This window comes from Ammospiza caudacuta, chromosome 23 (assembly GCF_027887145.1).
Source record: "Ammospiza caudacuta isolate bAmmCau1 chromosome 23, bAmmCau1.pri, whole genome shotgun sequence".
In the NCBI taxonomy this organism is placed as follows: domain Eukaryota; kingdom Metazoa; phylum Chordata; class Aves; order Passeriformes; family Passerellidae; genus Ammospiza; species Ammospiza caudacuta.
In genome coordinates, this window is record NC_080615.1 from 7,643,695 (window position 1) to 7,668,572 (window position 24,878).

Below are 24,878 nucleotides of genomic sequence, written 5' to 3' on the forward strand. Positions count from 1 at the left end.
GCAGGGAACAGAGCTGGGAAGGGTCCGGAGCAGCTGAAGGAGCTGGAAAAGGGCTCAGCCTGGAGAAAAGGAGGCTCAGGGGGGACCTTGTGGGTCTGCACAGCTCCTGACAGGAGGGGACAGCCAGGGGGATTTGGGATCTGCTCCCGGGAACAGGGACAGGAGGAGAGGGAACGGCCTCAGGGTGGGCTGGGCAGGCTCAGGGTGGGCACCAGCAGGAATTTGCATTAGTAAAGAGATCAAATCCACTCTCACAGGAGCCCAGGAAAGAAAAGCTCCACTTTATAAAACGAGGTTTCATCACACACACACAGAGAACAGGAGGTCCCACATGGAAACGTGGGCAGGTGCTCAAAGTCCACCCCGCCCTTGTGACAGGCACTGCAGTAACACAGCCTCGGGTCCAACGACGGGCAGGTGACATTTTCCAGCTCAGAAAGGGCCACGGGAGCCCCTGCAAAGCACGAGAGATGTTCTACCTTAGAGTCACACCCAGGTGCTGCTGGATTTCCTCCCGAAGGTGCAGCTGCATCTCCGCTGCCTCCCGGCTGCCCAAGGCCCTGTCACAGGACTGGAAAGTCACCCTGTAGCAGAGGCTCCTCCGTCCCGTCCCTGGCTGCTGGAAACTGTCCCTCAGCTGGATGGAAACGACCATTTCACCTGACACCCTCCTGGCAAGGGTGTGGAAAGCCACTTCATCAAAGTCCTGCCCGTCAGGAAGCCAGAAGCTGACATCGTGCACATAGGAAGGTGGGTAGAGGGAAAAACTCTTGAAAAGCCTCAACTCTCCCTCAGGGAACTGCCTGAGGAAGCGCCTGTCCCACGTCCAGAGCATTCTCCAGTCGGATATTCCACAGAGCAGCATGGCCAGGAGGTCCAGGTTCAGCGAGGCAGAGACAACAACCAGCTCCTGGCTTTTTAATTCAGCAGGAGCTGCCCTGATAACGCCCACACAGCAGCCTGGGGGCTCTGGCTCTGTCCCCACACAGAGGAAATGCTGAACTTCACCAAGCTGCCTTTCAAAAGCAGCAAAGTCACTGAGCTCAGCTCCAAAACTTGGTTCCTGCAGGCTGATGCTGGGTTTGACACCAGAAGTGCCCTGGTGAAGGGAATTCATGGTGGTTTTAATGTTCTCCACCAACATCTGCACACAGCTGTTCTCCGTGCCCCTGCTCCCTGCGAGCACAACCAGCATCTCATGGAAAGCAGGCATGGAGTGGGGAGCGATCCGACATTTCCTAAAAACGGGCCCAGAAAGAACCTGAAGTGTCCCTGGGGAAAAGGCTCCATTTTGTATCATTGCCTGGGCACGAGGCAGGAGGGAAGGCCTAAGGTAAAACTGCTCTGGAGCTGGGCATCCCTCCTGCCCATTCCCACCTGTGCCCTGGCCAAAATGGGAACACAGAGCTGCATCTGCCAGTCCCTGAGATGCTTTCCCAGTGCCTGGAGCCTCCCCTGGGCTCAGGGTGACGCAGAAGATGTTGGAGTGGCAAACACCACCGGGGTGACCTTGCTGGAGCAGGGGAAGGCAGGAGCTGATGTCCTGCAGAGGAAAAGCTTGGCCGAGCCCTGCACTGAGCTTCTCCTTTATTGTCCTTACTGGATGACTTGAATTCACCTCAAGGAAACCCCTGTGAAAAACAAAAGTGCAAATTACAGACACCGTGTGTGATTTCCTTCCTGTGGCCATAATTTGAGTGCAGCAATCCACCCAAAACATTCTTAAGCCAGCAACTAACTGACCAAGCCAAGCCTTTCACCAAAGGTGTTGCACATTTTCAGGGCACTGGTGTTACAATCAAGAATTCACTGCAATTTGCTGGCAAAAAAAAGGATTTCCCAGCCACCATATCCATTTATCTGACCCCACTGCTGGCCATCCCCACGTTCCTACTGCCAAAGAGAAACCAATTAAAAAACTCACCTGTTAATTTTATCCACAAGGACTTGTGGCACTTGAAAAGAAACTTTTTGGCTCCCCAGTTGTGTGTGGCAGCTCATGGATGTGAAACACTGGGGTGCTGTGCTCCGTGTGAAAATGTGGTTCAAAGCACCCTCCACACAGAAGGATTTATCCTGACTCCTGAAAATACACAAAACCAGAGCAAAGTCACTGCTATTTTCTGATATTTAATGTTTATAATATTTAATATTTAAGTAGGCAGGAGCAGAGGTCTCTGCCAGCACCAATCCCAGCCCTCCTGTCTTTAGGCTGAGATTGATATTTGTTCTGAAACAGATGCTTTTGACCTTTAAAATCCTCAGATAGTCTTATTTTTAGAGGGTGCTTTGGCAGGAAGCTTGCCTTTTAATCTTGGTTATTCTGCTTGGAGATGAACAAGAACTGCAGCTATTTTGGGGAAAATTTCAAGGAAAATTAAAAGGATAATAAAAAGGAAAATATTAAAAGGAAAATTAAATTGAAAATATTAAAAGGAAAATTAAAAGGAAAATTAAAAGGAGTTCCTCTCCAGCCAACAAGACACTAAAAGAGTATTCTAGCGCTGGGGCATTTTAAGAGCACAAACATCAGAATTTCAGTTTGTGATGGTTACCTGTAACCTGTGCATTCGTATCCCTCGATAGTCTCTGCTTTAAAGGGATGAACGTGGCTCAGGATAAAGCCAGCTCCTGCAGCCACAGCCACGATTTGCCAGCTGTTGTGCCACTCCCTCCTGGGCTGATCCGCAGGAGTCCCTCCCTGGCCATTGCAAAGGGCCACGTGGACCTCTCCCTCCTGGGCCAGCACCTCTGCACAGCTGGAAGGGAAGCCAGAGCAGAAAGTCCTGTTAGCAACAACCCCAAAAAATCCTGTGAGCACAGCCCCAAAAAATCCTGTTAGCACAGCCCTAAAAAATCCTGTTAGCACAACACCAAAAAATCCTGTGAGCACAGCCCCAAAAAATCCTGTGAGCACAGCCCCAAAAAATCCTCTAAGCACAACCCCAAAAAATCCTCTAAGCATAACCCCAAAAAATCCTGTGAGCACAGCCCCAAAAAATCCTGTCAGCACAGCCCCAAAAAATCCTGTTAGCACAACACCAAAAAATCCTGCTAGCACAACACCAAAAAATCCTGTTAGCCCAGCCCCAAAAAATCCTGTGAGCACAGCCCCAAAAAATCCTGTGAGCACAGCCCCAAAAAATCCTCTAAGCATAACCCCAAAACATCCTCTAAGCATAGCCCCAAATCTCCCAGCGCCCCAAAAACACCTGTAGCGCAGCTGGAAAGCTCTGCCACGGCCGGTAATTAGCACGGCATTAATTAGGGTTTACTCACCTGTGGAAAAAGCCAGCGAGGAGCTGCCTGTTCTTCACCACCCCAGCCTTCCTCCCACAGTGGGGGAAGTTGAAATAAATGCGATCAAATTCCCGTTTTCCCGGGACAAAGTGCTCCTTCAGCTTGGTGCAGTCCACGGAAAACACAACCTCGGCTCCTGCGACAGCAAAACAAGGCTCGGCTGGCTATCAGGGAGGAAAACTGTAAGGAAAGGTGGGAACGCAAATCCTCCAGGGCGTTTGGAAGTGCGTGAGAGCTGCCTGGAGCATTGGGAATGCCAGGGAGCCCTGTGGGGCTCTCTTTGCTCCCTTTCAAGGCAGCAGAAACTTCTGAAAACAGTTGAAACCAGTAGTTTCAGCACAATTTCATCCTGATCAGATTTTAAAGTATTTCTGGGCTATTCCAGTCCCTCCCCTGAGACGCCTGGAGGGGCGGGGGGCTCCCAAGGGACGGGGCGGAGGGGGACAGCGATGCCAGGGGGTGGCATCAGGGTGGCAGTGATGCCATTCTGGGTGGCACCAGGGTGGCAGTGACACCAGCAGGGTGGCAGCGATGCCAGCAGGGTGGCAGCGATGCCACTCCGGGTGCCACCCAGAGTGGCAGCGGTGCCAGGGGGGTGACAGTGATGCCAGGAGGGTGACACCAGGGACAGGGATGCCATTCTGGGTGGCACCAGGGTGGCAGCGATGCCAGCAGGGTGACAGGGATGCCAGGGGGGTGACACCAGGGTGGCAGCGATGCCAGCAGGGTGACAGGGATGCCAGGGGGGTGACACCAGGGTGGCAGCGATGCCAGGAAGGTGACACCAGGGTGGCAGGAGGGTGACACCAGGGTGATAGCAATGCCACTCTGGGTGACACCAGGGTGACAGCAACGCCAGGGGGTGTGCCAGCGATGCCATCAGGGTGACACCGATACCAGCAGGGCTCCCAGCAGCAGCCCCACGCCCACCCCAGCCCGTCCCCGGCGCGCACGCACCGCTGTCCCGCAGCCGGCGGATGCTCCGCGCCGCTCCCCCTCTCCCGGCCGCCTCCTCCTCGCTCTCGTAGCAAGTGGCCACCACGTGCGTGCCCGGGGCCCCGCTCAGCGCCGCGGCGAAGGAGAAGTTTCCCTCCCCGAGCAGCAGCACGCGGCGGGGCTGCGGCCCCATGGCCCGGCCGGCAGCGGCGCTCGCAGCCCCGCAGGCACCGGCGCTCGCTCATGACGTGCGGCCGCTCCGGGGGCGCTGCCGGAGCCGTTCCGGCCCCGCGGGCATCCCCCGGCAGCCGCCGCCGCTGCCCCGAGCGCGCACAGTCCCCGTAAGGGAGCGGCACCGGGAGCGGCCCCGGGCATCGAGCGGGGAGCGCTCCCCGCCCGCCGCCGAGCAACAGGAAATGGGAGTTGTTCAAAACACCGGAAAACGGGATGAATCTGAATATCTGAATCTGAATCGCAGACTCGCAGGGTCACAGAATGGTTCGGGCTCCGAGGGGTATTAAAGCTGAGTTTATACTGGGACGCTTCTTAGCCCCGTCCTCAAACGCTTCCAGCATTTCTCTGGGCAGCCTGTGCCCGAGCCTCGCCACCCTCAACAGCGTAAAATTTCTTGTTAATATCCAATCTAACCCTGCTCTCTGTCGGGTTGGAGCATTCCCCCTTGCTCTGTCACTCCAGCCCTTTGGGAATAGCCTCTCTCCACCTTTCCAGGGGGCTCCCATCAGGTACTGCAAGGCCACAATAAATTCACCCTGAAATCTTCTCCTTTCCAGGCTCAACAATCCCAATTCTCTCAGCCTTTCCTCATAACAGAGGAGTTCCAGCCCTATAATCAAATTTTGTACCAAAAATTACAGGTACAGGTAAAGATCAGTTCAAAGCCTCCTTGGAACTGATTTCTACCTGTACCTGTAATTTTTATTCTCTGACAATCTTTGTGCTGCTTCAGTTCCCAAAGGGGAGAAGCAGAGACAGAAAAAGTGAAAAGGAGCCATGGAAAGGTGCTGGAAGCATCATCAGGTGTCAGATAATTGCAGACATAATCCAGGTGTAATAAGAAGGTCCCTAATTCCTCAACAGGGTGACACAAGGTAAATTAATTACCCTGCCTCACATATGTGCATGGTGCCTTTGAGAAGGAAGGAAATGATGGTCTAGAATATCTGCAACAGCCAGGCTTGGGTGTCACCTGCTCCATTTGTGTGCCCACAGCTGCCCCACAGGGCAGGGACAGTGTTTCACACAGATAATGACAGAGGGAGGTTTGAAATGGGCCCAGCCCTCCTGCACAGACCCACTGCCACAATTTGTGAGCTCTGTGCTGGCTCCCTGTGGCCTTGAGAGAATCATTTTAAATATTTTAAATGATGTGCAGTGGCCTGGAGCGGTGTTGGGTACTGAGAAAATAGTTACCACACAATGTTCCCGTTCCAGTAATTATAAAAAACCCCTCTAAACTTGTATTTAGCCATGCTAAATGTGAGTTTTCCTTTTCAGCACCCTCGCTGCTTTGGTAATCTGGAGCCTGCTCCAGATTACAGGGAAACATCAGAGAGGGAATTTCACTTGTGCAGAACTGGGACACTCTGCGGGATGTGAGGAGCTCCTGGATGATGTTTGTGCCTGGAGATGACAGAGGTGTTTTGTGTCCCTCTCCCCATGCTGGGCTGTGCTCCTGTGCCACCCCAGAACAGGAATTTCAGGTCACTCAGGGAGTGGTTCTGCATTTCAAGTATTCTTGTCTGGCTGACCTCATCCAGTTTATCCCCAGAGAGCTTTCACTCAAAATTCTCATTTCTGGTGCTGATTTGAGCCTGATTTGACAAAACCCCTGTGCTGTAAAACCCATTTCCCTCAATTGCACTTTCTCTAAATTCTTACTGTTTTACATTTGCTTCCTTTCAATTTTGATTCTTTTAGGATTTGAACAAAACCCTCCTTGATTTCCAGCTGGAACCTCTTTTGTGCAGCCCACTGCCCAGTGCTGCTGCACTCTGGGGCTGCAGGTGGAGAAGGACCCAGAAGGAAGCAGAAAAAGCAGAAGAAGCCCCCAGGAACCAGAGGTGCTGGGATTTCCTTCCAGCACCAAGAGCTGCCACACATGAAAGCCATGTGGGAAATGTTGTTCCTGCTTTTTCATCTGGGCTGTTTGTAACCTCTGTGTGTGTCTGGGGTTTGTTCTTGCGTGCAGAGGTTGTGCCTGGCCAGACAAGCCCAATTAACACCTGAGCTGAGAGCTAATTAAAACCAGCTAATGGGAAACGGCAGACCTTGGAAATGAGGGGGGATTTGGGGTGTTTGACAGTGACCCTGCATCACAGAGCGCTCATTTTCTTTTTCTCACCTACAGGATGTCCTCCCTGCTCAGCTGAGGGGAGCTGTGATCCCTGCTGACAGAACTTTTGTCTCAGCAGGTGGAAGGAACACAGAAAATAGGCCAGGCCATGACTGAGTCTGGTGATGTGTGCGACAGATCTGTCCTTTTTGAAGATGGATTTTAGAAATTCACTTCCAGCCATCCACACATCCCTTTCTACCCCTTTGAAGAGAGGTGCTGGGCAGATGAAGATGCCTGAAAAGGGCTTTAGTAGTGGTTTGTATCACTGAGCAATGCTAGCATAAATCAGATTATTGCTGTAGACATCAGATCCTGCTCAGTGTTTGAAGGGCACTATCAGCAGAGTTTCAAAGGGAGGTGATTTGCATCATCAGAAAAAGATGTTTTCCCTCTCTTTGGGTAGATGTGTGTTTACTGCAGCCCTGCAGTTTTCACCTGGAGCTGCTCTGAGCTGGCTGCAGCCCCTGGATGTTTCTCCATTGCATGAATCATTGGAGAGATTTGAGATACAGCTGTTATCAAACCCCCACACTTCAAATGGGTTTCAGTTGGCGTGGAGCTGTTTTACCAGTTTAATCTGCACGGGAGAAACTCTCCTGTTGCTTGTGAAACACTCTGAAATCCTCTGGCAGCATTGAAGGGAGAGAGAGCACAAGGGTGATGAGCAAAGTGCTTCTGAGAACCAGATAATCTGTCCTGGGCACGGACATATTTTCTGAAAAATCCTTTTGCTAGGTTTCTTCTCCTCAGAAACCAAATATAAACAATGATTATCTTCTACTGTGGAATGCAACAGGTGCATCTGTGATTGGTCTCATGTGGTTGTTTCTAATTAATGGCCAATCACAGTCAGCTGGCTCAGACAGAGAGCCCGAGCCACAAACCTTTATTATCATTCCTTTCTATTCCTTTCAAGTCTTCTGATGAAACCCTTTCTTTTATTCTTTTAGTATAGTTTTAATATATCTATATAGTATATATAGATATATATTTAATATATATAAAAATACATGTTTTAATATATATTTTTATATATTTATCTAGTGTATTAGTATATTATATAGATAAATATATACTAAATCTATAATATATAAATATATAAGAAATATAATAAATATATATTTGTATAGTGTATATATAATAAATATATATATACACTAAATATACTATATATTTATATAGTATATTTAGTATATACATTTATATTTATTTAGTATATTTAGTATATATATTTATTTAGTATATTTAGTATATATATTTTTTAGTTGTTTTTTTTTTCTTTTAATATAATATACTAAAGAATAAAAGAATAAATCAGCCTTCTGAAACATGGAGTCAAGATCCTCATCTCTTCCCTCGTCTTGGCACCCTCAAACACCACCACAGCCTGCCACCCAAAAAAACGATGTCACCCCGCACCCTTTATCCACCTTTCTCCACCCAAACCCCGAAACAAACCAATGCAAGCTGCTTCTCCATGGTTTTATTCGTTAGTAAACTTACTCAGCATAAATAACAGCAGCAGCCGTTCAGCACAGCCGGCACGTGGCGGAGGGCAGCGCTCCGGGACGTCCCTGCAGGGGTGGCTTTGGGGACAGCGGCAGAGCAGGCCTCACTTCCTCTGGGCGCCCGCGATGGCGGGCTTGTCCTCGCGGGTGATGGGGATGCTGCGCTCGGGGACGTCGCTCTGCCGGCGGGGTGCACTCACGGTCAGCACCCCATCCAGGGACAGCGAGGACGTGATGGTCAGGGGGTCCACGTCGTCCGGGATGCGGTACTTCCTGCTGAACTCCCGCGCGATGAACCCGTGCTCGTCCTGTGCGGGAGGGATGGGAGTTTGGACAAGAGTCACGCATGGGTGGGACCTGGCAGGAAGGTATTTGGATGGAGAATCTGAAGGAGGAATAGGGCTGGAAGCGAGTTTGGATGTAGAGATGGAAGCGAGTCTTGATATAGAAAGGAAAGCAAGCCTTGATATAGAAAGGAAAGCAAGCCTTGATATAGAAATGCAAGCAAGCCTTGATATAGAAATGAAAGCAAGCCTTGATATAGGAAGGAAAGCAAATTTCCATATAGAGGAAAAGAATTGCTGAGCCATTAATATAGTGCAATGTAATATAGTAATATAATATAGTGTAATATAATATACTATATTATATATTATATTATTATATAATATATTGTCACCCTGTTTTGTTAAGATTTTCTAAGCCTTCTGATGTTGACATTCTTGTAGTGAACTTTCTCACACACTTTCTGTAAATAACTCATTGTTTTGCATTCCTTTATGGAGGAGGAGAGAGTCGATAAACTGTTGGCTTGACCAGTGTCACTGGAGAGGTGGCACTGTCACCCTCCAATCCGCTGTCACTCTTGTAAAACTATAAATGTTGGAGTCAGAAAATAAACTTCCCTTTTTTTCCTTCACCTTGAGAGCAGTAGCGAGCTTGTGTTCTTTCGTCTCCTATAGCGACAATATATAATATATAATGTATAGATATTATATTATATTATATTATATTATATTATATTATATTATATTATATTATATTATATTATATTACATTATATTATATTATATTACATTACATTATATTATATTATATTATATTATATTATATTATATTATATTATATTATATTGTGTAATTATATGTAATTGCTATAATATAGTAGTAATTATTATATGATTACTATTATAGTAATATAGTGTAATATAATATAGTATAATAATGTAATTTATTAGCCTTCTGATAAGATGGAGTCCTCACCATTTTCCCCTCCTTAGTCACTATACAGGTACCCAGAGTTTACAGGGGAAGGCTTTGTGCCCACCCTGTGCCATTCCCCTGGTTCCATCCCAGCCCCAGACACCCTCAGAGCCTGATCCCACTCCTTGGTTATCTTAGCCAAAACAGATTCCAGAAATGGTGTCAGGATTACAGGCCCCCAGTGCTGCATGTGCTGGTGACACGCTGTGCTCCTAGGGGTGACGATTCCAGGGACACAGCCGCTTTGGGGACAGGAAAACGCTGTCACACCCAGCTCTGGGCATGGCTTTGCGTTTCTGCCTGCCCAGTGCTCACACAGGCCTCCAGAGGCAGCAGGGAGAGGGATGGATGACAGCAGAACACAACTTTTAAGGGTTAGAAACTGATAGCTGGGCCTAGGAGAGGGCAATGCTCTGATTTTTTTATGTGGCTTGTTACTTAATTTTTAGCTTGTTAGTTAATTTTTAGATTGTTAGGTAATTTTAGATTGTTAGTTAATTTTTGATAATTAACGATTTTAGATTGCGAGTTACTTTTTAGCTCACTGGACACCTCCCTGCATTCCTGGCCTCTCCCCAGAAAGAGGGGAAGCCCAAAAATGCCCATTTCACAGATGATTTTCCAGTTCAGTTCACATCTCATGCAACATCAGCAATAAACCTCCACCCTCTTGCTGCCCTGTCTGGGATCAGCTTGGAGGGCATTGCTTGGAGCATCTTGATTTAAAATAATGACAAATGTTTGAGATGAGCAGGGGGTTGTTTTGCAGTCCCCAGGGGTGAGGGGGTTCCCTCAGGGTGGATTAAAGCTGGGGGTACCTGGCGCTCCTCGTGCTTGCCGTGGATCTCAATCATGTCCCCGAGCACCTTCACCTTCAGCTCCTCAGGGGAGAAATGCTTCACATCCAGGTTCACATAGAATTTGTCCTTATCCAGTCGCATCTACAAAAAGCAGGAGGTGATTTCAGAAAAGAGTGAAAGCAGGAGGTGATTTCAGAAAAGAGCAAAACAAGAAGGTGACTTCAGAAAAGAGCTAAAGCAAGGAAATTACTTCAGAAAAGAGCAGCTCAGGGTTTCAGCTTAAAAAACAATGCAGCAGGCCAAGACTCAGGCTGGTCTCTACACACACTCTGACCTTTATTTTGGGACCTGATGTGAGTGCTCTGTCCCTTGCTGGCCTTGTGCTAATGCCCATCCCTGCAGCACCTGAGATTCTCCACCTGAATTGGTTAAAACTGACTCTGGATTTAAAGCTGAACTCTTTATTATGGCTGCTCCACTGGGCAGCCAGACCCAGGGCACTAAATCAAGAGGGGCATTATGCAAGGATTAAAATAATACTTTCACTCCTTCTGCTTGGAATAGCTCCTCAATCTCCTTGTGAATAACAGAGTTGACTTGCAGGACAGGCAAAAGCCTCTTGGCTCAGCCCTTGGAGGGAGGAGGCGTCTGCTCCATGATCCTCTGGGTCCTGGATCTTGTTAAAATTCTGTTTTTCTGGGCAGTGGTTGTTTGAAAAAGGCCCCTTTTCCCTCAGCAGTGCTTGGCATAAGGACCCCACTGCCCCTGTGCCCTTCACTTCTCAGGTGGGAGTGGGATCGAAAGTTTGGTGCAGCAGACTGGGAAATGGGGGAAATTAGAGAAATTAGGGAAATTAGAGACATTGGGGAAATTAGGGAAATTAGAGAAATTAGGGAAATTTGGTTTCCTCCTTTCCTCTGCCTGCTCCTAGGGTGACCTGCCATGCCTGCTGAGCTCTGTCCCCATCACTATGGCCACACTTGCTCCATCCCAAACAGTGCAGAGGCAGCACCTTTCCCCCCAGCCTTTTTCCTAATAAACCCCACCTAGGAGCATCCTCCACGCTCCCAGCTCTCCTGGGCCCCTGGCAGAGCCCAAAAGGAGCCCCAAGAAGCAAAGATTACCTCGGAGAGTCCTGTCTCTAGCCAACTGGGCATCCGAAGGATGGGGGATCTCATCAGGAAGGGGCTGAAGCTGGGGGAAACGGGGAGCAGCTCCGACTCGGGCAGGTGCTCCCCGAAAATCTGGTCAAAGATGCGGCTGGGTGCCAACCAGGAGAAGAAAGGTCTGCGGATCAGGGGGTTGTGGATGGTGATATCCATTGGAGAGCGCTGGAGGAGCCTGGCAAACAACTGTGCTGCCGTGCTGGGAGCGGGGACAGCTTTATAGGCGTGCAGCTGGCCTGGCCTTCCACCCCCCCGAGGCCTCTTGAACAGTGGTGTCAGGGATTTTATTGTCCCACTCCTGGGCTGGGCCCTTCGGCGGTGCCCAGCCGCTGTCTGAGGGATTTGAGCGCGCTGCTGAGGAGGAGGAGGAGGGGGCAGGGGACGGGAGGAAGAGGAGCCCAATGGGGCGGCAAGGAGCTGGAGTGGCCGTGCCCGCCCTGCTGCCCACGTGCTGTTTACCCACAGCGCTGGGCAGGCTTGGCCCCTGGTCCAGCTGCCCGGGATGCCAGCGGGATCAATGCAGCTCCTATCTTTGGATGGCAGGAGCAGCACAAGGGGCCCTTGTTTGTTCCCAGGAGCTCAGCATCCCCCAGCAGGGCTCAGCCTGGCCCAGCAGCAAAGGGAGCCCCAAAGTCAGGGCGAGGGAAGGTGCCAGGAGGGCTCTGCTGGGTGAGAGTGAGGCATTCCTGTAGTTAAATTTTGTAACAATGGTTTTTCAGGCCATAGATCTCGGAAAGAGGCCAAGTAGGAATTTGTGATAGGATTTGTTTTATTTTTAGGGTTGTGTTTTGTTTTGGGGGGGTTGGCATCCGACCCCTCCCCTTGTTACGGGGTGTTGGGGTTGGTTGTAGCGGCTGTTGCAGGGTGTGGTGTGAATAAAGGAGGGATCTCTCCACCAACACCTCTGGTCTTTTGCTTGGTCTTTTTCTCACATTTTTCTGGAGGGAAGAGCCCCAGGCTGTGACCTCAGAGAGAACCTGGGCATGGCCAAGGCCTCCAGGGTGCTGCAGAACACCCCTGCCCCTGCACTCACCTGCTTTCCTGCAGCTCTCCCCCCAACAATTCACACATTTGCTTTAATTCCCGCCTCACCCATGAACCCATATCTCAGGAATGGGTTCAGCCTAGCTTCTGTTGAAGGGCAAGAGCTTCTCTGCCTGTGAGAGCTCACAATTTAAACACAATTTCTGGCTCAGAAGCGCTGCCAGCTCTGCCAGCCCTTTGCCAAAGGCTCTGAGCCTCTTCCCCTCGGCTTCCCCTTGCAAGAATAGGAGCAGGATTTGCTCTGTGCAGCAGCCTGGGCCATAAATACCCTCTCCAAGTCCCCATTACATCAGCAGCACTGCACCTGCTCTCCCACACTGCAGGGCTGAAGGCAATCTCTGGTTTCGGGCTGTGCAGAGCTCAGCACCAGCAGCCCACCAGCCCTGCCCAGTAAAGCTGGACTTAGGCAGGTTCAGAGCCTGGCTTAGCCGGTGGGGGCTGGCACCAGCATTTCTCCGTGGCATTGTGCCAAAGCCTGGCCAAGGGAAGAGCCTGGGCAGCCAGCAAGGCTCAGGATGGGGAGGGGACAGCAGTGGGACCCTGCTGCACTCCTGCAGCCCTTCCCTGCCAAATGAGCAGGAGATTTGAGCTCAGCTCCTGGGACAATCAGGCTCCTCATGTAGGGAACAGGAGGGGTTTGAGCCCCAAGCTCACAGTGGGCACTGGGTGTGGGCAGTGGCTTCATCACATGAGCTGAACAATCTCATCCATCTTTTGGAAAGGATCGCTGCCTTTAGCCCACGTTTACTTCCACACTTTGTGGCTCCCCACTCCCTCAAAGCCTCATCCCTGAGGAGCCAGGAGGACCTCCAGAAGATGAAGAGCTCATTCCTCCTGCTCTGCAGCTGTGGCTGGTACTAGCAAAGCCCATCATTCTCCTATGAGTGCTGTCCAACCATGTGGCTGCCAGAGATAAGCAGATTCCTTTTGGATCTGATGGAATCTTTTGGAAAACAGCACCTTACAAACCACTCCGTGTGTCTCAGCCACCCACAGGGCCACCAATTCCAGTTCAGGGACACCCTGAGCTGCCCCAACGAGCCCTTGCTTTGGAGCAGCAGCACCTGGGGTCTGTCCTGCCCCTGAATCTGGGCTGCCCACCCACCCCCTGCTCCAGGAGGGACCCTCAGAGGGTCCCCAAGGTGTCCCCTGCCCTCCCTGCAGGAATGCAGCGAGAAGCTGCCCTGGCCCGGCGTCCTGGGGCCTGTGTGGGGCTATTTTGGTCCATCTTTTTTATCACTCACTCACTCACTCACTCCCTCCTCCCTTTGGAATCCACCCAGCTGGAGCCTTGCAGCCTGCAGCCCTCGCTCAGAGAGGCAGCGAGGGCTGGGGAGGCAGGAAGGAAAAAAGGAAAGAAGGGAAGAAGGAAGGAAAGAAGGAAGGAAAGGAGGAAGGAAAAAGGAAGGAAAAAGGAAGGAAAAAGGAAGGAAAAAGGAAGGTATCTGTGCTGGACACGCCATGGCCACCCGCTCCGTGCCCCACGCCTACCCCATGAGCTCTGAGTATGAATTTGCCAACCCCAGCAAGATCTACGACCAGAACTTTGGAGAAGGTAAGGAAGGGAGTGGGATCCTCCCCTCTCTTTGCACCTTTCTCCCCTCTGCTGCTGCAGGGCTGGGGGATTCCCTCTGGGCAGCTCGAGCTCCAGAGGGGGAAGCTGGAGCTGAGGAATTTTGAGAGGAGGAATCTGGATCAGATCAGGGGGGAACAGCCAGGGAAAAAACAGGGAATAGCCAGGGAAAAAAAACAGGGAAAAACCAGGGAATAGCCAGGGAAAAACGGGGAAAAAATAGGGAATAACCAGGGAATAACCAGGGAATATCCAGGGAATATCCAGGGAATATCCAGAGAATGGCCAGGGAACAACCAGGCAATAACCTGGGGATAGCCAGGAAATAGCCAGGGAAGGACCAGGGAAAAAACAGGGAATAGCCAAGGAATAGTGAGGGAATAGCCAGGGAAAAACAGGGGAAAAGCAGGGAATATTTAGGGAATAGATAGAAAATATCCAGGGAAAAACCAGGGAATAGTGAGGGAATAGCCAGGGAAAAAACAGGGAAAAAAAACAGGGAATAGCCAGGGAAAAAACAGGGAATGACCAGGGAATAGCCAGGGTCTGTCTCTTCATGTCCACTTCCCCATCCATGCCCGGTGCTGCCTGTCCCTCCCTCCCTGATGCCAGCCATGCTCTGGCATTCGTGCACATGCTGTGAAAACATGGAGCTAAAGCGCCCAGGGGAGGGGGGGGAAAGATTTTCCAGCCAGGGGGATGTGGAGAAAAGCTGAGCTGGGGCGTTCAGCACAAAGCTGGGCAGTGCTGGCCAGGGGGAAGGAATGTGGGCAGCAGCAGAACCATTCAGCACCGGCACAACAGCGTGAAAAGGCAAAAAGCTCCAAGGAAAGCCCTGTGGACAATGGCACACAAAAGGCCTTTAGTCCTTCACCATCAGCACTTTCCATGCCCATCCCTGGCCGTGGGCTCTGCTCTGCTGAGCTCCCAGAGCACCCAGCGGGCCCTCCCAGTGCGCCCAACATGAGAAGCTGGATGCCAGCCCCAACCTGGGCAGCGCATGGCACGCAGCAGCTGGCAGGGACGCGGCTCTGGGTGGGTTTTAGGGGCACAAAGGTGGGAACTGCAGCAGACTCCACCCCTGCTTGGGGATGGGACGAAGCCAAGGTGTCCCCCAGGTCCCACTCTGCTCCTGCCCGCTGCTCCAGCCCCACACTCCCCACGGGCTCTCCTCTGCAGGTGTTTCCCCTTCGGAGATTTTAGCCCCTGCCCTGTACCACGGCTACTACATCCGGCCCCGCATCAACAAGCAGCTGGAGAGGGGCACCTCGGAGGTGTGCCTGAACCAGCACAAGTTCCAGGTGTTCCTGGACGTCTGCCAGTTCCTGCCCGACGAGCTGAGCGTCCGCACCGTGGACAACCTGCTGGAGGTGGCGGGGCAGCACCCGCAGAGGGCCGACCGCCACGGCTTCGTCGCCAGGGAGTTCACCAGGACCTACATCCTGCCCCTGGACGTGGACCCGCTGCTGGTCAGGGCCAGCCTGTCCCACGATGGCATCCTGAGCATCGTGGCTCCCCGCACGGGCAGGGAGGTGAAGGCCAGGGTCAACGAGGTGGAGATAACCCGGCAGGAGCAGCCCCTGGGGAAGGAGGAACGGGCCGAGGAGGGAAAGGAGAAGGACAAGTCCTAAAGGCTGCAGATTTGGGAAGGTGGGGGGATAGGGATGGGGAATGTGCAGTGCCAGAGCCCTGTTTGTCACCATCGGTGCTTGGCAGCCACACTGATGGCTGGCAACAAAAGGGACTTGGAACTGGAAATAAGTGGGGCGTGAGTGTGAGTGTGAGTGTGAGTGTGAGTGTGAGTGTGAGTGTAATGCAAGTTGTTTTCTAGGTCAGGTGAGCGTGCAGGGAGCTCTGCCCTCACCCAGGGTCACTCCTGCCCTTAGCTGTGAGGCTGTGACTCAATGGACTGAGCTCCAGCCCAGAAGGGCACTGGGGAGGGACAAAAGGGGATCCCAGTGCCTGGATTCTGAGATTCCTGCCTGTGCAAGGCGGGTGTTGGTCTGTCAAAGTGCCTGCAGCAACCAGGAGGAGAGAGGAATAAATCTGCCTCTGCTCTTCTCTTGTTTGCCTTGGATTGTGTTGCTCCTGTGCAGCAGGACGGATGGGCAGTGGCACCCACCTCTGGAAGTGGCACCAGTGGGGACATGGAGGGGCTGTGGCCGCCCCTGTGCCTCACCCGAGCCCAGAGTGAGGTGACCTCCAGGACACAAAGGTGAGGAGGAGTGATGAGCCCTTGGAAGGTCCCTGAGCACCTCCAGAGCTGCAGCTGGAGTCAGCCCAATTAACGGGGCACAAATTAATGCCCAGCACAGCCTGTGCCAGCTCAGCCCTTTGCTTATGGGGCATCCTGCCCACCCAGCCCTTTTGGGGGGGCTGAACCCAAAACACCCAAGGGAGAGGCTCTGCTCAGCCCCCAAATGCCTGGCTGGGGAGGCAGGGAGGGGCTGCAATGGCCCCTTTGGCAGCCACTGTGAGCAATGTCCCCGTGATGGGGACAGGGATCGTGTGTGAGCTGCTGGCAGCTGCTGCCCCGGGGCTCAGCAGGTGACACTTGCCACCCTTGTGTCATCAGGGCCAGCCAGGCACACAGAATGCTGTGTCAGCGCCTAAATTTGGGGGTGCCTGGCATGCCTGAGTGCAGCTCTCCCAACAGAGAGGAGGGGAGGCTCCAAAATCCTGGGGGATGTGAATTCCCCCTCTCCCAGTGGCTGTGCCCACCCCACTCTGGGGCAGGAATGCCAGGGGCAAGAATGCCCAGGGGCAGCAATGCCAGGGACAGCAATGCCCAGGGTAGGAATGCCCAGGGGCAGCAATGCCAGGGACAGCAATGCCCCCTCAGGCCCCCAGCACATCCCCTGGGACTGCAGCACGGATATCAGGCTGATTTTTGTCCCCTGCCAGGCCAAGAGCAGGGCGCTGCCCAGCTATTTTCAGCTCCCTTCTGCTCCCCAGGGCGCTGCCAGCCCTGGGATCAGTCAGATGAGGAGCAGCCCTGCCAGGCTCAGGGGGCACAGAGAGGGCACTGAGTGCAGAGCAGGTGCCAACAGTGCCCGACCTCCTGTCCTGAGCCCTGAGGTAAAAGCAGATAAAGTGTCAAAATAAAAAATCACCTCAGGGCGCTTGTGCCAGTGTCACAGCAGTGTCACCGTGCAGGACAGGGCTGGCAGTGCCCGGTGTCACTGGGCAGGACAGGGCTGGCAGTGCCCGGTGTCACAGCAGTGTCACTGTACAGGACAGGGTCTCACAGCAGTGTCACCGTGCAGCACAGGGCTGGCAATGCGCGGTCTCACCGTGCAGGACAGGGTGTCACAGCCCCGTCACCGTGCAGGACAGGGCTGGCAGTGCCCGGTGTCACAGCAGTGTCACTGTACAGGACAGGGCTGGCAGTGCCCGGTCTCACAGCCCCGTCACCGTGCAGCACAGGGCTGGCAGTGCCTAGTGTCACGGCAGTGTCACTGTACAGGACAGGGTCTCACAGCAGTGTCACTGCGCAGCACAGGGCTGGCAGTGCCCAGTGTCACTGAACAGGACAGGGTGTCACAGCCCCGTCACCGTGCAGGACACGGCTGGCAGTGCCCGGTCTCACAGCAGTGTCACTGTACAGGACAGGGTCTCACAGCAGTGTCACTGTGCAGGACAGGGCTGGCAATGCCCGGTCTCACAGCAGTGTCACCGTGCAGCACAGGGCTGGCAGTGCCCGGTGTCACCGTACAGGACAGGGTGTCACAGCCCCGTCACCGTGCAGCACAGGGCTGGCAATGCCCGGTCTCACAGCAGTGTCACCGTGCAGCACAGGGCTGGCAGTGCCCCGGGCTGTCCCCGCAGACACTGCAGACACGGAATGTGGGGTGGCAGCCAAGAGCTGCCGGCCCCGCCAGTGTTTGTGATGCTTTTCTGTTTCTCTGGTGGAGCTCGAAGCGGCAGCCGCAGTGTTTGTGGCAGAGGCTGGTGGGAACGGGCTCCCAGCCGCTTCTCTTTGCTCCTTCCCCACAAAGCAACAAAGGCCGAGTTATGCCGGGAATAACAACAGACGCTGGCTCATTAAAACAACAGCGTCTGTGGCAAGGCACAGACACAGAGTCTGCACTTCCCAGGCAGGGACGGGCTCCTGGGGACACCTGGGCTCTGCAGAACGCCGAGTCCCACTGTCTGCACACACCCGGCCCTGAATTCCGCGGTGTTTCTCCAGCCCGAGCAGTGTCAGAGCAAGGCTGCTCGCCCAGAGCCAGCTGTGACCCTTCCAAAGCAGAATCCTTCTCCTTCTGCCCCTCCTGGGCAGCTGCAGGCTTTGCTGTGTGTCACTGTAGGACACAACACGAGCAGCACACTGCTGCTCTCAAGGTGAAGAAAAAAGGAAGTTTATTCTCTGACTCCAACATTTATAGTTTTCTAAAAGTGACAGTGGATTGGAGGGTGGCTTTTGGCAGCACGAGCCCGAAAAAGGCCCCACATTAACAGAGGATTAACCCTTAAAAGCAACAGCCTGTTGGATATTCATGCAGCTCATCCATGATGCATAAATTCCATTCAAACACAGGATTCTGGCTGGGCAGTGTCAGCTTCTGCCTCTGAATCCTGACAGCGCCTTCGAGGTGGGAAGAAGTTCATTTCTTCTGATAAGAGAAAAATAAATTCTTTTCCTCTGAAAGATTCAGGTGTCCTGTGGCTGCTATCTCGCTGCCAGTCCTTTCTTTAAAAAAGTATCCTACATAACATAATTTCTATTTTAACAATTTTTATAACCTAAAACTATATTTAACACAGCACCTAAGAGAATTAATACAGCATCGCTTTCTAACACAACACATACAATATTCCTTTGGATATTTGCAAAAAGCCAATCATAAAATACATGCATTTTCCACAATCCTGATAATCCTGGGAGAATGGCGCTTCCCAAGGCTCGGAGCCGGGGCAAGCTGGATGGTAAACCAGATGTGGACTGGAATAAACTTCATAAACTGGAATAAACTGGAATAAACTTAATAAATGGAACAAAGGGGCAGTTGAGGGCTCGGCTGGGTCCGTGGCTCACCCTGGGCAGGGACAGAGCCGGGTGGGGCGGCCCAGCCCGGGCACACGGCAGCGCTCCCGTCCCGCCGGCGCTCCGGTAGATGGCACACGGGGCCAGCTCCGAAACCCGACACTGGGGACACTCCCTGGGAGCCGGGCCCGAGCAGGAACCAGGAAATACGAGCTCAGCCTGCCCGGGGAGCGCTCGGGGAGCGGGGAGCGCCATGGGCAACCTGTGCGGCTGCGGCCGGCGCTGGTGAGTGCGGGGCGGGCACCGAGAATCGGGAACCGGCACCGGGCACCGGCACCGACACCGGGAACTGGCACCGGGCACCGGGCACAGGGGGCACCGGGAATCGGGAATCGGGAATGGGCACCGACACCGGGCATCGGGAACCGACACCGGGCACCGGCGCTGGGAACCGGGCACAGGGAACCGGGAACCGGTTACCGGTACCGGGCATCGGGAACCGGCGCCGGGCATCGGGAACAGGGCAACGGGAACCGGCACCGGGCACTGGCACTGGGAACCGGGAACCGGGCAACGACACTGGGCACCGGGAACTGGCACCGGGAACCGGGTACTGGCACTGGGAACCGGGAACCGGGCACCGAAACTGGGCACCGGGAACCGGCACCGGGCACCGGGAACCGGGCACGGGCAGGATTCGGGAGCTTTGCACCCTTGTGCTGGGCTGGGCAGGGCTGGGCAGAGCTCTGTGCCCCTGTGCTGGGGTGCCCAGGGCTCTGTGCCCCTATGCTGGGGTGCCCAGAGCTCTGTGCCCCTGTGCTGTGCTGCCCAGGGCTCTGTGCCCCTGTGCTGTGCTGCCCAGGGCTCTTTGGGCTGCCCCGGGCTCCGAGCCCTGCACCTGCCTGGCACGGACAGGTGGGCACGGCAGCAGCGCTGTGCAGGTGCCCGGGGCACGGGGACAAGGGGACAAGGGGGGTTTGTCACATCTGAGCCCGGACGGGAGCGGCAGCTCGGGGCTGGGAAGGAGCTGGGAAATCCCAAATCGCTGTGCTCAAATCACTCTCCTCAAATCACGGTCCTCATAAGGGGTCCCCTTGAGGGGTCCCTGGGACAAGGGGGGTTCAGCCGCCCCGTCCTGCCCTCACCCATCCCAGCCCCTCTCCCTGCCCGCGTCTGTCCGGGTTTTATTTCACAGAATCCCAGAATGATGAGGTTGGAAGAGACCTCTAAGATCATTGAGTCCAACCTGTGCCCTGACACCTCAGCTATAGCACCAAGTGCCATGTGCAGGCTTTGTTAAACACATCCCGAGCTGGTGATTCCACCACCTCCCAAAGCATCCCAGTGCTTTGTATTCCTGCTCGGGAAATCCTGGGCACGTTTCTGAGACGCTGTGGCTGGCAGGGAGGGAGGGAAGGTGGCACTTGAATCCCCCTGGCTCCTGCTGTGCCCCGCACCTCCTGCTCGCAGAGACAGGACGGCACTCCCTGCCAAGTGGGAATAACTTCAGCTCTGCCAGGGGAAGAGCCATGAATTTCAGATGAAAGTGCAAGAAATTCATCCAGGTTTTAATAATTCCAAGAGGCACAGCATCACCTAGTGGAGGAAGGCTCGGGAGCTGAGGACACCGAGGTTGTTCCAAGCCCTGAGCCTTGAGGAGTTTGGGATTTCGGAACAGGAGTTGGAGGTGGGAGGTGGAAAGGTGGTCACCCACCAAAATTCCCATTTTTCATTTCAAATGAGGCACCCGGGGCATCAGGGCTTGATCAGGGCATGCCTGGGGCACAGTCTGAGGTCTGGAGAGAAAATTGATCGCAGCAAATTGATTCTGTCTGGGGAGTCATTGGTGAAGGAATTGTGCCCTCGGGTCTGGACTCTTCTGACCTTTAAAGTGGCACTAAGGTGGCACAGGCTGCCCAAATCCAGGCGCCAGGATTGTGTGGGGCAGGGATCAGCCTGGCCTTGGCACAGGGACAGGGCAGGAGTGGGGCTGTGGGTGCTGCCATGGAGAATCCCCTCGGGCCGGGAGCTCCAGCAGCTTTGGAGAGCAGGGCAGAGGTTTCCCCGCTGCCATTTCCCCTGCCACACGTGTCCCCATTCCTGGGGAGATGCCTGGCTGTGATTATCCTGCCGACAGGAATAGCTGCAGCCCACACGCTGCCTGCAGTGTTCCTGCACTGAGGGAACAGCCTGGAATGGCAGCCCAGCCCCTGGGAGGGCAGCGACCCAAAAGGAGCTGGTTTGGAGAAATCCTCCTTGCCTGGGCGTTGGCAGGAAGGGAACTGCCCCAAAAAGGGAAGGGAAATGCCCCAAAAGGTGCTGCTCTGGTGAAACCCTCACACCTGGGTGCTGGCAGGAAGGGAAATGCCCCAAAAGGTGCTGGTTTGGTGAAATGCTCCTTGCCTGGGTGCTGGAAGGAAGGGAAGTGTCTCAAAAGGTGCTGGTTTGGTGGAATCCTCACAGCTGGGTGCTGGCAGCAAGGGAAGTGCTCTGCCACACAAACTGGGCAAGGAGGGGACGCTGCAGGCAGGGGAGGAGGAGGAGGAGGCTGGGAGAGCCCCACAAAGGGGCTGCTGTGAGTTAAACCCAAATTTCGGGGAGAACCCCCCGGATTTTGGCTGTGAAGGGCTGGAGGTGCCCCTGTGGCAGTGCTGGAGCCTCGGCCACCCTGCCCTGCCAAAGCTGCCCGTGCCTGCCCAGTCCTGGTTAATCATTCCTGCCCATTCCTGCCTGCATTCCCAGGGGGGTTTGTTTTCCCTCTGCAGTGCCAGGGCATGGCTGTGCTGCCTGGCAGAGCTGGCACAGGCGCAGCCCTGCCTGGGGCGCTGCTCTGTGCCTGCATTCCTTCCCTGGAGCCCCATCCAGGCACTGGCAGGGCAGCTGACCCCAAAAGGAGGGGCTGGTGATCCAAAATAAGGGGTTGGTGTCCCCAAAAGGAGAGGTTGGTGACCCCAAAAGGAGGGGTTGGTGCCAGCTGGGATGGTGCCCTACAGCCCGTGCTTTGGAGCTGAGATCAGGAATGGAGGAAAATGCAGAAATGCAAAGCTCCAGGGAGAGGAGCTCCCATTACTGGGGATGCTGCTGGGGCAGGAGGGAGATCTGGGGTGGCTGAGGGGGTGTGGGTGTGCCCCAGCAGGAGGAAACACATCCCCTCCCCTTTGGACACCTCCCCTTTGGACACCTTCCCTTTTGGACATCTTCCCTTTGGACACCTTCCCTTTGGACATCTCCCCTGAAGGGTCACTGGGGCTCCTGGCTGGCTCTCCTGGGGTCTGCCCCACTCCCTGGTACCCCAGGTGGGGTCTGGGCTGCTTTGGGGGGCAGAGGTTTGGGATTTGCAGGGCTGATGTGTCTCTCTGCCTCTCTGATTTCAGGAAGTGCCCTTCACCTTTCAAAAGGAAGAAAGCAAAGCAAGGTAAGGACGTGTGACAATGTGTGCAGTGACAGAGCCCCTGGGGAGGGGACATTCCTTTCCACACTCATTTTGCACTTAACCTTCCTCAGGAGGAGTTTGAGGCAGAATTTCCTTCAGTCTCAAAGCAAGGAGGGTGATGTGCCACGGGATGTGGGGAGGGAAGGGACTTCAGCAGCTGTGACCGTGTTCACAGGGTCTGAGGGTGAGGGAAGAGATGGGGATCTGACTCCATGGTTCAGAAGGCTGATTTATTATTTTATTATATATATTGTATTAAAACTATACTAAAAGAATGGAAGAAAGGATTTCATCAGAAGGCTGGCTAAGATTAGAAAAAGAAAGAATGATAACAAAGGTTTGTGTCTCGGACAGAGAGTCCGAGCCAGCTGACTGTGATTGGCCATTAATTAGAAATAACTGCATAAGACTAATTACAGATCTACTTGCTGCATTCCACAGCAGCAGATAATCAATGTTTACATTTTGTTCCTGAGGCCTCTCAGCTTCTCAGGAGGAAAAATCTTAAGGAAAGGATTTTTCAGAAAATACATCTGTGACAAGCAGTGCCTTTAGAACAACCAAATCCCTCCTCAAAACACACCCAGGAGCTCTCCAGCAGGGCAGGGGCTGCAAACCCCTCCTGCAGGAGCTGCAAACATCTGTCTGACAGCCCTGCCACAATCAGGGGCATTCCTCAAGCTGTGTCCTGTGGCCTTTGGACCGTGCTGGGCAGAACATGTTTGCCAGGCAGCAGAGGAAATGACAAAGTTAAAAGTGGCTCTGACTCCTCTGGGAGCCTGACAAGGAACTCTCTGTGCTGGGTCTGTGCCTTCTGCCAAGAACTCTGCCATGCTGGGAAACCCCATTTTCCCCAAAGAAACAAGCCCAGGCTTTCTCCTTGGGCAGCCTCAGGGCTGAGGGAGTCAGAGGAGATGGAAATCTGATTTGTGCCCAGGGGAGAGCCCACCCAGCACTGCTGCTCCCCAAGGTGGAGCAACAAACCGGTCCAAGCTGACCCCTAAACTGGTGTTTCTTTTGCAGGAGCTAATGTGAGGCAGGAGGCGCAGCAGCAGCAGCCTGGCAGCAAGGTAAATGAATTTCCAGAGGGTTTTCCTAAGGGTGGGTTGAGGAGACAGAGCTGCCCTGGGCTGGGGGGACACGGGGCAGAGCCAAGAATCCTCTCCTGCTCTGCATTCTCTAACCTGGGCACACTGCCCATGGCTTTTCCCGCATTTTTTGTCCCCTGCCTGTAGGAATGTGCCCCCTGTTGATGGAGTGACCAAATTATTCTTTGTCTGCTTAAAAAGGCAAAAAGCCCAGAAGTTTCTCTCCCAAATTCAGTACAAAGACACCTCACAGGACCTTTGGGAGTTCACCTCACACCTGGGGCTGAGGACAGAGGCCAAAAGGTTCAAATTGTACCCAGTTATACCCAAATTGGTACAGAGACACCTCACAGGATCTTTGGGACTTCACCTCAACCTGGGGCTGCCCAATTAGAGACCAAGAGATCTAGCCTAGGTAATTCACCAGAAAAGGAAGAGAACAAAGGAAATAATCCCTTTTGTGGGGTGTTTTAGCAGGAGCAAGAACCTCTCACCCCTGGCTTTGTTTTTCTCTGTAAGAGCTTTGTTATTTTGCCTTTTATGAAACCTTTTTCTTTTTCCAACACTGCCTCAAAAGCCATCCTGCTGATTTGATGCTGTTTGGGGTAGCTGGGCTATCTCAGGTGTGATGGATTTCTCCTGTTCATTTCCAAGGAGAAATCTCTTTTCCTTATGAAGGAGGTGTCCTAATTTAAAAAAGAAGTGAGTTTTTTGGACAGAATTTTTTCCTACAGTCTGGGACTCTTGCTTTCAGCTTAAACCAAAGTTCAAGTCCATAACAGGCTGTAGCTTGGGTTAAATACCATGCAAACATGAAACCCAATGTAAATCAACCCTATCTAAATACCAATTTAAAACAGAAGATATTGAGTGCCGAAAGTTGAAAGCAGGATTCTTTTTAAATAAATACATTTTTGGACAGAATTTTTTTTTCTGGCATCGCACCAGCATCAAACCACGACAGGAGATAAGCCAAATTTTTTTAATATTTGGTATGCTGAAATTATTCTTTGTAAGTCTCAGATCAATTTGGGGAAAACTTACCTGGTTTTATCCTTTTGTGCCCAGGCTGTCCCATCAGCAGTGCCCACGTATGAGGATGTCCCAGACGTGCCCGTGTATGCCACGGTGAGCAGGAGGGGAGTCCAGCAGGAGGAGAGCATCCACTACGCTGACATCCAGGTGTTGTGCAGGTCCCAGCAGCGCTCAGCCGCCCAGGTGAGGAGCCTGCAGCAGCACCAGCCCACCGAGTACGCCACCCTCAACTTCCCCAGGGCCAGGCTCAAGTACGACAGCAAAAACGGGACCTTGGTCTGAGAGAAACCAGGGCCTCGTCCTGCTCCTCCAGCAGGGAAAGGAGCTCAAACCGTGGCCTCATCCTCCAGCAGGGAAAGGAGCTCAAACCATGGACTCATCCTCCAGCAG

At 53.2% G+C, this 24,878-nt stretch overlaps 4 protein-coding genes across 4 annotated transcripts; 2 read left to right on the forward strand and 2 right to left on the reverse strand.

Annotated features, from left to right (window-relative positions):
* Nucleotides 1-10: 10 nt before the first annotated feature.
* FDXACB1 (ferredoxin-fold anticodon binding domain containing 1) lies at nt 11-4,429 on the reverse strand. The gene is made up of 5 exons (XM_058819015.1): nt 4,258-4,429; nt 3,280-3,436; nt 2,556-2,759; nt 1,925-2,083; nt 11-1,631 (listed from the first exon to the last, which is right to left on the reverse strand). Exons 1-5 carry the CDS (start codon nt 4,427-4,429, stop codon nt 476-478), a joined length of 1,848 nt encoding a protein of 615 aa, XP_058674998.1. The 3' UTR covers nt 11-475.
* A 3,649-nt stretch (nt 4,430-8,078) lies between these two features.
* Nucleotides 8,079-11,631, reverse strand: CRYAB (crystallin alpha B). The gene is made up of 3 exons (XM_058819017.1): nt 11,287-11,631; nt 10,181-10,303; nt 8,079-8,408 (listed from the first exon to the last, which is right to left on the reverse strand). The coding sequence occupies exons 1-3, from the start codon at nt 11,482-11,484 to the stop codon at nt 8,205-8,207; spliced, it is 525 nt and encodes a 174-aa protein (XP_058675000.1). The 5' UTR covers nt 11,485-11,631; the 3' UTR covers nt 8,079-8,204.
* A 2,063-nt stretch (nt 11,632-13,694) lies between these two features.
* HSPB2 (heat shock protein family B (small) member 2) lies at nt 13,695-15,973 on the forward strand. Its single transcript, XM_058819016.1, has 2 exons — nt 13,695-13,927; nt 15,125-15,973. The coding sequence occupies exons 1-2, from the start codon at nt 13,834-13,836 to the stop codon at nt 15,574-15,576; spliced, it is 546 nt and encodes a 181-aa protein (XP_058674999.1). The 5' UTR covers nt 13,695-13,833; the 3' UTR covers nt 15,577-15,973.
* A 3,212-nt stretch (nt 15,974-19,185) lies between these two features.
* C23H11orf52 (chromosome 23 C11orf52 homolog) lies at nt 19,186-24,770 on the forward strand. The gene is made up of 4 exons (XM_058819191.1): nt 19,186-19,217; nt 22,307-22,347; nt 23,389-23,435; nt 24,522-24,770. The coding sequence occupies exons 1-4, from the start codon at nt 19,186-19,188 to the stop codon at nt 24,768-24,770; spliced, it is 369 nt and encodes a 122-aa protein (XP_058675174.1).
* The last annotated feature ends 108 nt before the right edge of the window (nt 24,771-24,878 follow it).

Excerpts from the sequence above, each read along its gene's own strand:
- FDXACB1 (XM_058819015.1), bottom strand. The coding sequence starts at position 4,429 with ATGGGGCCGCAGCCCCGCCGCGTGCTGCTGCTCGGGGAGGGAAACTTC. Across the intron at positions 3,437-4,257 it reads CCGCCGGCTGCGGGACAGCG|GAGCCGAGGTTGTGTTTTCC; the intron begins GTGCGTGCGCGC and ends TTGCTGTCGCAG. Across the intron at positions 2,760-3,279 it reads CTCGCTGGCTTTTTCCACAG|CTGTGCAGAGGTGCTGGCCC; the intron begins GTGAGTAAACCC and ends CTTCCCTTCCAG.
- CRYAB (XM_058819017.1), bottom strand. The coding sequence starts at position 11,484 with ATGGATATCACCATCCACAACCCCCTGATCCGCAGACCTTTCTTCTCC. Across the intron at positions 10,304-11,286 it reads TAGAGACAGGACTCTCCGAG|ATGCGACTGGATAAGGACAA; the intron begins GTAATCTTTGCT and ends TGCTTTTTGTAG. Across the intron at positions 8,409-10,180 it reads GCAAGCACGAGGAGCGCCAG|GACGAGCACGGGTTCATCGC; the intron begins GTACCCCCAGCT and ends CCTCCCGCACAG.
- HSPB2 (XM_058819016.1), top strand. The coding sequence starts at position 13,834 with ATGGCCACCCGCTCCGTGCCCCACGCCTACCCCATGAGCTCTGAGTAT. Across the intron at positions 13,928-15,124 it reads CGACCAGAACTTTGGAGAAG|GTGTTTCCCCTTCGGAGATT; the intron begins GTAAGGAAGGGA and ends TCTCCTCTGCAG.
- C23H11orf52 (XM_058819191.1), top strand. The coding sequence starts at position 19,186 with ATGGGCAACCTGTGCGGCTGCGGCCGGCGCTG. Across the intron at positions 22,348-23,388 it reads AAGGAAGAAAGCAAAGCAAG|GAGCTAATGTGAGGCAGGAG; the intron begins GTAAGGACGTGT and ends TTTCTTTTGCAG. Across the intron at positions 23,436-24,521 it reads AGCAGCAGCCTGGCAGCAAG|GCTGTCCCATCAGCAGTGCC; the intron begins GTAAATGAATTT and ends TTTTGTGCCCAG.